This window comes from Oncorhynchus mykiss, chromosome 8 (genome assembly GCF_013265735.2).
Source record: "Oncorhynchus mykiss isolate Arlee chromosome 8, USDA_OmykA_1.1, whole genome shotgun sequence".
NCBI classification, from domain to species: domain Eukaryota; kingdom Metazoa; phylum Chordata; class Actinopteri; order Salmoniformes; family Salmonidae; genus Oncorhynchus; species Oncorhynchus mykiss.
Genome location: NC_048572.1, coordinates 65481083 through 65493339, shown reverse-complemented (window position 1 = coordinate 65493339; position 12257 = coordinate 65481083). Strand labels below are relative to the sequence as shown.

Sequence of the window (12257 nt, the reverse complement as noted above, 5' to 3'; positions counted from 1 at the left end):
GTAAAAATGTGCTTAACAAGTCACATAATAAATTACATGGACTCACTATGTGTGCAATAACAGTGTTTAACATGAGTTTTAAATGACTACCTCATCTCTGTACCCCACACATACAATTTTCTGTAAGGTCCCTTAGTCAGCAGTGAATTTCAAGCACAGCTTCAACCACAAAGACCAGGGAGGTTTTCCAATGGTTGGCAAAGAAAGGCATCTTGGTAGAAAAAAGAATATCCCTTTGAGCATGGTGCAGTTATTAATTACACTTTGGATGGTGTATCAATACACCCAGTCACCACAAAGATACAGGCGCCCTTTTCTTCCTAACTCACTTTGCCTGAAGAGAAAGAAAACCACACAGGGATTCCACCATGAGGCCAATGGTGATTTTAAAACCATTACAGAGTTTAATGGCTGTAATAGGAGATAACTGAGGATGGATCAACAACATTTTAGTTACTTCACAATACTAACGTAAATGACGGAGTGAAAATACGGAAGCCTTGTACAGAACAAAAATATTCCAAAACGTGCATCCTGTTTGCAATAAGCCAATAAAATAAAATAAAGATATTAACTTTTCGTCCTGAATACAAGGCATTTGTTTGGGGCAAATCCAACACAACACATCACTGAGTACCACTCAGTACCACATATTTTCAAGCATGGTGGTGGCTGCATCACGTTATGGGTATTCTTGTTATCGGCAAGGACCAGGGAGTTTTTTAGGATAAAAATGAATAAAGCTAAGCACAGGCAAAATCCTAGATGAAAACTTGGTTCAGTCTGTTTTCCAACAGACACTGGGAGACAAATTCACCTTTCAGCATGACAATTACTTAAAATACATGGTAGAAAATAGACTGAAGTGGCTTACCAACACGACAATGAATGTTCCTAAGTGCCCTAGTTACAAGATACAGTGGGGCAAAAAAGTATTTAGTCAGCCACCAATTGTGCAAGTTCTCCCACTTAAAAAGATGAGAGAGAGGCCTGTAATTGTCATCATAGGTACACTTCAACTATGACAGACAAAATGAGAAAAGAAAATCCTGAAAATCACATTGTAGGATTTTTAATGAATTTATTTGCAAATTATGGTGGAAAATAAGTATTTGGTCACCTACAAACAAGCAAGATTTCTGGCTCTCACAGACCTGTAACTTCTTCTTTAAGTGTCTCCTCTGTCCTCCACTCATTACCTGTATTAATGGCACCTGTTTGAACTTGTTATCAGTATAAAAGACACCTGTCCACAACCTCAAACAGTCACACTCCAAACTCCACTATGGCCAAGACCAAAGAGCTGTCAAAGGACAGCAGAAACAAAATTGTAGACCTGCACCAGGCTGGGAAGACTGAATCTGCAATAGGTAAGCAGTTTGGTTTGAAGAAATCAACTGTGGGAGCAATTATTAGGAAATGGAAGACATACAAGACCACTGATAATCTCCATCGATCTGGGGATCCATGCAAGATCTCACCCTGTGGGGTCAAAATGATCACAAGAACGGTGAGCAAAAATCCCAGAACCACACGGGGGGACCTAGTGAATGACCTGCAGAGAGCTGGGACCAAAGTAACAAAGCCTACCATCAGTAACACACTACGCCGCCAGGGACTCAAATCCTGCAGTGCCAGACGTGTCCACCTTTTTAAGCCAGTACATGTCCAGGCCCGTCTGAAGTTTGCTAGAGAGCATTTGGATGATCCAGAAAAAGATTGGGAGAATGTCATATGGTCAGATGAAACCAAAATATAACTTTTTGGTAAAAACTCAACTCGTCGTGTTTGGAGGACAAAGAATGCTGAGTTGCATCCAAAGAACACCATACCTACTGTGAAGCATGGGGGTGGAAACATCATGCTTTGGGATTGTTTTTCTGCAAAGGGACCAGGACAACTGATCTGTGTAAAGGAAAGAATAAATGGGGCCATGTATCGTGATATTTTGAGTGAAAACCTCCTTCCATCAGCAAGGGCATTGAAGATAAAACGTGGCTGGGTCTTTCAGCATGACAATGATCCCAAACACACTGCCCGGGCAACAAAGGAGTGGCTTCGTAAGAAGCATTTCAAGGTCCTGGAGTGGCCTAGCCAGTCTCCAGATCTCAACCCCATAGAAAATCTTTGGAGGGAGTTGAAAGTCTGTGTTGCCCAGCAACAGCCCCAAAACATCACTGCTCTAGAGGAGATCTGCATGGAGGAATGGGCCAAAATACCAGCAACAGTGTGTGAAAATCTTGTGAAGACTTACAGAAAACGTTTGACCTCTGTCATTGCCAACAAAGGGTATATAACAAAGTATTGAGATAAACTTTTGTTATTGACCAAATATTAATTTTCCACCATAATTTGCAAATAAATTCATTAAAAATCCTACAATGTGATTTTCTGCAGTTTTTAAAATAATTTTGTCTGTCATAGTTGAAGTGTACCTATGATGAAAATTGCAGGCCTCTCTCATCTTTTTAAGTGGGAGAACTTGCACAATTGGTGGCTGACTAAATACTTTTTTGCCCCACTGTATATTAGTGTTTTATTTTCCTTTTTTAAATATTTATATTTTTGTCCCACTTTGACATTACACTCCGACTACTTTGTGTCAATTTTGACATTAAAATAAGTGTTTCTGACTTATCGATGTCACATAGGCCGATTTCAAAGGGATTAGTTGTTGTAATAGGCTCTTCGGCATAATTTTCACATATCACCTTGATCAGTAGTTCCCAACCTTTTCGGTTACTGTACCACCAACTGAATTTCGCTCTTCCCGGAGCACCCTTGAAGTACCCCATCATGTGCACTTTACCAGTAGGTCTATTGTCTCATGAGTCTTCTGCAGTACCCCCTATGAATAGGTCAAGTACCCCTAGGTGTCCTAGTACCCCGGTTGGGAACAACTTACCTAGACTAAAAGACAACTGAACATACACTTTCTATTTGCCTTATCTGTGGTTCAGGTGGAGACATCTCTCAGAGGAAGGCTGAAGTCACAGTTAATCTTCATTATCCTTTGCCTTATTGATTCTGTCTATCCTACCCACCTCACAATGGTCTTTTCCTTCACCTTGCGGAATTGCCTGCCACTTTCCTCCATGGCAAAGAGTGGTTGCTATAGCAATAGACTGTTCGATCTAACCACAGACCCAAGTTCTGATTGATGAAAATAGTACTTCAATGTCTCCTCTCTTAATTGCAGTTGGCTTGGATGAATGGTTCTGAACATTAATTTGCTTGGAAAAGGACAACATGAGGATGAAATGAGAAAGGAACAGCCAGAAAGGGTATCGAAGCATTTGATATGCATCCAGAACCACTCAGGACTATTGCCACTGGGCACACACTGGTTGAACTAACATTGTTTCCACGTCATTTCAATTAAATTAAGTTGAACCAACGTGGAATGGATGTTGAATCTATGCCCAGTGGGTTGAGACTTGAGTGAGAAGGATTTCTTTACAAATACTACAATACAAAAAAATGTTCAAATGACCCACCTGTAAGTCAAAAAGGCCTAAAAAAAAGCACAATGCTGTGTCACTCAAAGAGGTTACCATTAATTTGGAACAATTCTTATTATCTTGCTAAGTAATGAGATTGTAAAATAATGGACAAGAGAAGGATGTTTTTCCACCAAGGGCCACATCACATGTGACCCGGGTTACATCCCAAATGGCACCCTATTCCCTTTATAGTGCACTACTGGGGAATAAGGTGCCATTTTGGACTCACCCCCAGGACAGATGTAGACTGACCTCAGGAAGACCATTCACTCACATGTTGTTCTGCTAATTGAAAAGAACGACTCGGATTTCCTGGTGACACAAATGGTCTCTAAGCCTTTTTTATTGCCTAACAAAAAGACTACATGTTTGCAGCAGCTCAACCTTTCTCTCTCCCAGTGGGCAATTTAGCACTGAAGTGAAAAATTAGAGATATTAGTCAACTAGATAGGGAGAAATTGTTAATTAGATGTTCGAAGCTGGAGATGCTAGTGTCAATCTACCAATGCATAAGAATGTATTTTGGTTATTGAGCATATTCAAGCACTTGCACTTTCATTTGGATACAGGATTATGGTGAAGGAAGGAAAAAACAACATGGAAACAGCTTAACATTTTTGACCTGTTAATAAGGGTTACAGACACTGTGGAATTCTACACTTAACTAAAAGAAAGGATGAAGTAGTTTCAAAACATGATCAGTTGATTACTGATAAATTGCCAGGATATTTTAAGGATACTTTTGTAATTTCACAGTTTGCTGTTTTCCTGCTGTATCAAACTGGCTCAATTTAAAATCCGACATCTGTAGTAGTTCCATTTGGGTTGTAGTCTGTTCCTAAATTGTATTTTCACCCAGTTGGAGCAGCTTTGGAGAACCCACATCTAAGTGGGTCTTGTATGTCTCATCTGCCAACAAACCAACTACGATACAGACCAACCTACTGTAGTAGACCTACAGTATGACAATCCCAGTCTTTCATATTTCAATTTTTGGGCCCATGGTTACAATTAAATGCAATCCAGTCTTTAGAGCAATGTACATGAGGGATTATACACTGAGTGTACAAAATATTATGAACACCTGCTCTCTCCATGACATAAACTCCAGGTGAATCCAGGTGAAAGCTATGATCCCTTATTGATGTCACTTGTTAAATCCACTTCAATCAGTTTGGATTATGGGGAGGAGACGGGTTAAAGAAGGATTTTTAAGTCTTGAGACATTTGAGATATCGATTGCGCCCTTTAGAGGGTGAATGGGTAAGACAAAATATTTAAGTGCCTTTGACCAGGATATGGTACAGTTTCCTGTGTGTATCAAGAATAGTCCACCACCCAAAGGACATCCAGCCAATTTGACACAACCATGGGAATCATTGGAGTCAACATGGGCCAGTATCCCTGTGGACTGCTTTCGACACCGTGTAGAGTCCATGCTCCGACAAATTGAGGCTGTCCTCTTTAATCTTTTATCGAGATTGATTTCATCTGTGTTTTTAGTGCCAACAGTGGCGACAAGAATGTAGTATGACTTACCTCATGCTAAAAGACTTTTATAAGGTAGACTTGAGTTTGAATGACCAAGGAACTGTATGTGTCTGTAGGATGTCATGGTATAAGGGAAATGTCCCCAACCATTATATTGATTCCATAGGCAGAATCCAACCTAGAATGCTTGAGATCCTTGCACTCAATTCTTACATTTATTTTATTTGACCTTCTTCCCATGTGTTTTTATGTACCACCACCAGTATAGCAAAGAGTGTCCCCATTTGAAAATATTACGGTTTGAGTATTTTGAGTCCTTCTAAGACTCTTAACATAGTTTTAGGATCAGGATTAGCATCTCAATGTTAATTCTAATCCAAACATTTTAACAATTCATTCCGGAGTTCTGACTCTTAATTGCCTCAAATTATGTCCTTGCCACTTGAATAAAAAACATAAACACCATGTAATTGAGAATTACTGAGATATTACAGTGTGTTATATATTGTGTGTTTCAGTAATACAATGCCTTGCTGCTATTGGATAGTTTTTTTTATTAATAGAAGTATGTAGGCCTGCCGGTACTACTCTATGGCCTTAACATGCAGCCAAATGTATTCACCTTGTAGCCATTTCCTGATTTGCACTGCTAAACCACATTTTGCACTACTCATGAACACATTTCTGTATATTGAGTGCAGTTCCTGTGAGGGTCTTGCTCTGTAATGTGACAAGTGGGTGAGTTTTTACTCACTTTCATGCCATTTTTCTGCAATCAATGCAAACCACGACCAAGCAAATGTCAGCAATGGGACAAGGGGCAAAAAGTACACTGTTCAACAAATCCACTACATGTGAGAAAATGACGTGGGGCTTATTATTTCACACACTTCAACTTGGAGGCAAGAACACTTCTGAAATGTCAACCACATAGAGATGATCATAGAAATCCCATTCACTTATTCTACTGTCACACTGCAATTAGCAGATATCATTAGTGGAAGGGCAGTTGCTGACCCATAGAGTTCAGCTGGCCCTAGACTACAGATGCTTGCCATGTGAAGACTGGTGGTGATAGGCACAGTAGTCCAGCAGCAGGGAAAAAAACTTTCTCTCTGGCGAGAGAATAGGAGATAGAAATAAACTCTCCTACATGTTAATCCCCATTGAGGAACATTCTGTCCACGTCCCAAATGCCACCCTATTCCCTATATAATGCACTACTTTTGACCAGGGCTCTGTGGTCAAAAGTAGTGTACTATATAGGGAATATGGTGCCATTTTGGGACGCATCCTCTTACTGTCTCCCTCACTTCACACCCTCCTTAGCTTAACGTATTGTGAATTGCATACCATCTTGGTGCAACTAACCTGCATAGACATTCATATCCAGACCATTAAGTCTACAGTTCATGTGTTTTAAATTGTATGGCCATCAACCTTGGTCCTGCAGAGCTAAAGTGTATGCAGACATTTATTCCAGACCAGCACTAAAACAAATGTTTTCTTTGACTAGCCTGCATGCCACTTCTTAGGATTACAAGGAAATACAGACACATGTGAAATATTGAAATATACATTTCTCAAAAAGAAAGTAAGTAAACGTTTCAGGAATTACTGTTAATAAGTGGCTGATTGACACTGTCAAACCTGCTATTTGAATAGCATGGAGAAAAAACGGTTTGTCAAGTGGAGCCAATCACGTTCTTTATTTGATATACATTGATGAGCTATCATTAATATAGAGCACTAGTATAGAACAGAATGGAGGAAACCCATTCATATGCGTCTGGACTGGTTTTCTGAAGCAGCAGCAGTAACACAGCTCCAATGTGCTCTGAGGGCAGCGACATCAAACTGTCATTACGGCACCTGCTTTGGTAGCGGTCGTTTGATAGCCTACTAGAGTAGAGAGAAAAACGAGGACACTGATACAGGGTAGAGTGTGAGAGACTGCGAGATAAGTGAGAGGATATAGCCAGCCTACACAACAGGGACCTCAATACAATTAATCCAATGGACGTGATGCTTATACTGATAAGAATTGCGCTCGTGGGATTCATCTGCCTGTTCCTAGCATCCGCTGGGTTGGCCTGTGGTCCAGGCAAGGGATATGGAAAACAAAGACATCCGAAAAAACTAAAGCCTTTGGCTTACAAGCAGTTCATTCCCAACGTGGCGGAGAAAACCCTTGGGGCCAGTGGCAAATACGAAGGGAAGATCACAAGGAACTCTGAAAGATTTAAAGACCTGACACCAAACTACAATCCTGACATTATTTTCAAAGATGAGGAAAACACTAATGCTGACAGACTTATGACACAGGTAGGTTATAGTGAGAAAGCGCATGAAGATGTATATTGTGGGTCCTGAGTGATAATTTGGCACGAGAACAATGAATGACGCTCAATTTGAAGTGACAGTTGTTCAATATTTATGATTTGCCTTTATGGTTACTATGCAAACCTATGTATAATATAGATTTTAAGCAATTTCAAACAAACTGTGCACCATATCGGACTCTTTTTGTCTATGGACAGTTCTACCCTGTGTCTCCAGTTGGGTTTATCAGAGCATGAAAATTAAGACAAGTCGTTATGGATGCCATGCGCACGACTGCTACCACTTATTACAGGGGCTGGTTCTAGACAGTTAATATTAGGCTATGATAAACTTGTATTATGGACCCCCCCCCCCCCCATCCCTCTCTATCTCTCTCTTTCACACACACAAGCGCAGAGCGAGAGAGAGAGAGAGAGAGAGAGAGAGAGAGAGAGAGGGAGAGAGAGATCGACTAGGGATAATTAATTAATTTAGATTAGCAGCGTCACTCGATAATCCATAACCATCTATAACATTTCTAAAATGTTTATTCGTTTCTTTTCAAATCGAAAAATGCACATAAATAAAAACATATATTGGAACAGATGCGTCTATATACAATCAATAAAGCCATGTCTTTAGTTGCATGCTATATACGTGTGTGTGTGTGTGTGTGTGTGTATTCCTCCAATTTAACCCCTTGTGTTTCCTGACATCTCAATTATCTATTTATGCTTTTCAGAGATGTAAGGACAAACTGAACTCTTTGGCTATTTCAGTCATGAATCAATGGCCGGGAGTGAAGCTGCGCGTGACAGAAGGCTGGGACGAGGATGGACACCATTTCGAAGAATCTTTACACTATGAAGGAAGGGCTGTGGATATCACCACCTCTGACAGAGATAAGAGCAAATATGGAATGCTATCCCGGCTCGCGGTGGAGGCAGGATTCGACTGGGTCAATTATGAATCCAAAGCCCATATTCATTGTTCTGTGAAAGCAGGTAAACACAACGAACGAACAATTAATAGTAATAACAATAATAATAATATATTTGTATATAAATTTAAAATGTAAAAAAAAGAGTATAAATGACTTCCTCAACCGTTCATGCACTGTTTATTACGCACGTTGCTATGTCAAGAAAACAATTTATTTGTTAGGGTTTGTTCGATAGGCCTAGTGCAGTCCCTTGTTATTACACAGTTATAAGACAATACTTGTGACCCATGTTGCAATGTCAACTGTCCTGTCCCATTTGTTAGATCAGTAAGCCCTATATTTGTCCAGGTCATTCAGTTTACATTTAGAATTGTATGGCAATAGTGACTTGGTCCAAAGTATTTATTTATTTACTCCTTATTGTCTGCTCTTCTCCAGAAAATTCAGTTGCTGCAAAGTCGGGTGGCTGCTTCCCTGGATCTGCCTCAGTTCTCCTCGAGGATGGTCGAAGCAAGCTGGTAAAAGAACTGGAGGTGGGCGACAAGGTGTTAGCGGCAGACATAGAAGGAAATATTGTGTCCAGCGATTTCCTCATGTTCTTGGACAAAGATCCAGTGTCAAAACGCGAATTTTATGTTTTTGAAACAGAGAAGCCCAACCGAAAGTTAAGACTGACCCCGGCTCACCTGGTCTTCATCACCAGTAACGTTACGGATGACGATATGACTGCAGTGTTTGCCAGTAATGTAAAACCTGGGCAACAGGTGTTTGTTGTGGATGAGGCCGTAGACCACCTGAAGGCAGTCACTGTGGAAAGGATTTACGTGGAAGAATACGAGGGATCTTATGCCCCAGTAACCTCACAAGGGACCATCATAGTTGACCATGTTTTGGCGAGCTGTTACGCGGTAATCGAGGACCACAAATGGGCGCACTGGGCCTTTGCGCCAGTCAGGTTGGGGCACGCGTTGATGTCCTTCACAGATCTAGTCAAAAAGCGCGAGGACATACGTCAGAGAGATGGAATACACTGGTACTCAGACATTCTATACCACATAGGGACATTGCTGCTGGACATAAACTCCTTTCATCCTCTAGGAATGTCCCAAAGCTGAGACTTTAGTCGTTTTTATTTGTCAATTTCAAAGACACAAATGAATGCTCTTAAAGATGGAAATACTTTTGGGCACTGGAGCCATACATGTATATTCTTATTTATTCTCTTGTTTTCCTCCTATCAAGAACCAGTCAAATTTAGTCGTCTAGGATAGTGTGAACAATCTGTGAATAATTTATTTCTAAACATTTGAGAAAAAATGTTGATGATCGTTATGTGCAAATGTGCAAATGTGAATTGACTGTTATATTTTCTTGGATGAACATAGTGTTGCCTCAATAAATTATGTTTTTATACACTGAAACATGTAGCCTGCATGTCAACCTGAACAAATAGCCAACATTCTCACATTTCGTTTTCTAAAATGGACATGGTTCAGCAACATTGAAATTAGTAATCATATGAAAGAAGTGCCTTTGTGGTTGTAAACCCATAAATGCCATAGCCGACTAAAAACGATTAGACTTATTCAGAAAGTGCAACAAACTTTGTAAGTCTTTAATATAATAGCCTGCATTAGGCTTATTTTGCCAAATACGTTTCAGATTAAGAATTGTTTAGAATTCAATATCACTATATGCATCTTAACTTCTGTCCACTCAGAATTGGGCACTGTCAGAAATATGTCTGTGCCTGCTTCTTCTCAATCAAACCATGGAGCAACTGGAGCCTCTGGTGGCCATGAACCACCTATATCATCTGATCTGATCAAAGCTACCACTTTGACCCTGCAAGAAAGCACCTGTTCTATATAAGAGTAGGCCTTCAGATATTAGTTATATTTTACATTTAGTCAATCATATTCTCACTTAATTTCTTGGTCTTTCATAATGGCTCTGAAATACTGAATGAATAAAGCCGAGAGAATGAATCAGAGAGCCCTTAGCCCAACTTTAAGACTATTTTCTTCAATTAAGAGGTTGACTATTTTCTTCAACCCCTGGCCCCACGTGCAGGCCTAGGTTACATTCCCTAAGCAACCATGGTAATTTAGGCTACTCACAATAACACTGCTCCACTTTGACACACTTGGCAGTTGGTCAAACAGATGTCATGTCAAGAACTGAATCACACAACTTAATCAATAACTGCTTAGTCTATTCTCATCAACCCCCACCTCCAACATGCTTTACAAAAACAGGGCAAACACATTTCCTTAACCGACAGAAATCACTAAAAACTGAATATGCGTGTTTATCCATGTTTATCGTCTCAACACAGACTTGTCAAATATGCTACACATAACTCCACACTGTATCATTATTCAAGATCATCTTGACTTACAGTGCATTCGGAAAGTATTCAGACCCCTTGACTTTTTTCACATTTTGTTACGTTACAGCCTTATTCTGAAATTGATTAAATTGTTTTCTTCCCCCCTCATCAATCTGCACAAAAGAGCCCATAATGACAAAGCAAAAACTGTTTTTTAAATTTTTTTTGTGCAAATGTATATATATATATAAAAAACTGAAATAATATATTTACATAAGTTTTCAGACTCTTTACTCAATACTTTGTTGAAGCATCTTTGGCAGCTATTACAGCCTCAAGGCTTCTTGGGTATGACGCTGCAAGCTTGGCATACCTGTATTTGGGGAGTTTCTCCCAGATCCTTTCAAGCTCTGTCAGATTGGATGGGGAGCGTTGCTGCACAGATATTTCCAGGTCTCTCCAGAGATGTTCGATTGGGTTCAAGTCCAGGCTCTGGCTGGGCCACTCAAGGACATTCAGAGACTTGCCCCGAAGCCACTCCTGCATTGTCTTGGCTGTGGGTCTAGGGTCGTTGTCCTGATGGAAAGTGAACCTTCGGCCCAGTCTGAGGTCCTGAACGCTCTGGAGCAGGTTTTCATCAAGGATCTCTCTGTACTTTGCTCCGTTCATCTTTCCCTCAATCCTGAATAGTCTCCCAGTCCCTGCCTCTGAAAAACATCCCTACAGCAGGATGCTGCCACCACCATGCTTCACCGGTGGGATGGTTCCAGGTTTCCTCCAGACGTGACACTTGGCATTCATAGAAAGTGTTCAATCTTGGTTTCATCAGACCAGAGAATCTTGTTTCTCATTGTCTGAGAGTGCCTTTTGGCAAACTCCAAGCGGGCTGTCATGTGCCTTTTACTGAGGAGTGACTTGCATATGGCCACTGTACAATTAAGGCATGATTAGTGGATTGCTGCAGAGATGGTTGTCCTTCTGGAAGGTTCTCCCATCTCCACAGAGGACCTCTGGAGCTCTGTCAGAGTGACCATCAGACCGGGTTCTTGGTCACCTCCCAGACCAAAGCCCTTCCACCCCGATTGCTCAGTTTGCAAGGCGGCCAGCTATAGGATGAGTCTTGGTGGTTCTAAACTTCTTCCATTTAAGAATGATGGAGGCCACTGTATTCTTGGGGACCTTCAATGCTGCAGAACTGTTTTGGTACCCTTCCCCAGATCTGTGCCTCAACACAATTCTGTTTCTGAGCTATCCTTCAACCTCATGGCTTGGTTTTTGCTCGTACATGCACTGTCAACTGTGGGACTTTATATAGACAGGTGTGTGACTTTCCAAATCATGTCCAATCAATTGAATTGACCACAAGTGGACTCCAATCAAGTTGTAGAAACATCTCAAGGATGCTCAATGGAAACAGGATGCCCTTGTGCTCAATTTCGAGTCTCATAGCAAAGGGTCTGAATACTTATGTAAATAAGGTATTTCTGATTTATAAAAAACTGTTTTCACTTTGTCATTATGGGGTTTTGTGTGTAAATTGATGACGGAAAAAAAACTATTTTAATCCATTTTAGAATAAGGCTGTAACGTAACAAAATCTTGAAAAAATCAAGGGGTCTGAATACTTTACGAATGCACTGTATGTTACTGTGACTATGACAGAGCA

At 40.5% G+C, this 12257-nt stretch overlaps 1 protein-coding gene across 1 annotated transcript; it reads left to right on the top strand.

Annotated features, from left to right (window-relative positions):
* The first annotated feature begins 6863 nt into the window (after positions 1 to 6863).
* On the top strand, positions 6864 to 9680 carry shhb (sonic hedgehog signaling molecule b). The gene is made up of 3 exons (XM_021613343.2): positions 6864 to 7319; positions 8059 to 8320; positions 8698 to 9680. Exons 1-3 carry the CDS (start codon positions 7011 to 7013, stop codon positions 9372 to 9374), a joined length of 1248 nt encoding a protein of 415 aa, XP_021469018.1. The 5' UTR covers positions 6864 to 7010; the 3' UTR covers positions 9375 to 9680.
* Positions 9681 to 12257: the final 2577 nt, after the last annotated feature.

What these genes read in the sequence shown, in the direction of transcription:
- shhb (XM_021613343.2), top strand. Translation starts at nt 7,011, where the DNA reads ATGGACGTGATGCTTATACTGATAAGAATTGCGCTCGTGGGATTCATC. An exon ending in CTGACAGACTTATGACACAG is followed by an intron (nt 7,320 to 8,058) that starts GTAGGTTATAGT and finishes TATGCTTTTCAG; the next exon opens with AGATGTAAGGACAAACTGAA. An exon ending in TCATTGTTCTGTGAAAGCAG is followed by an intron (nt 8,321 to 8,697) that starts GTAAACACAACG and finishes GCTCTTCTCCAG; the next exon opens with AAAATTCAGTTGCTGCAAAG.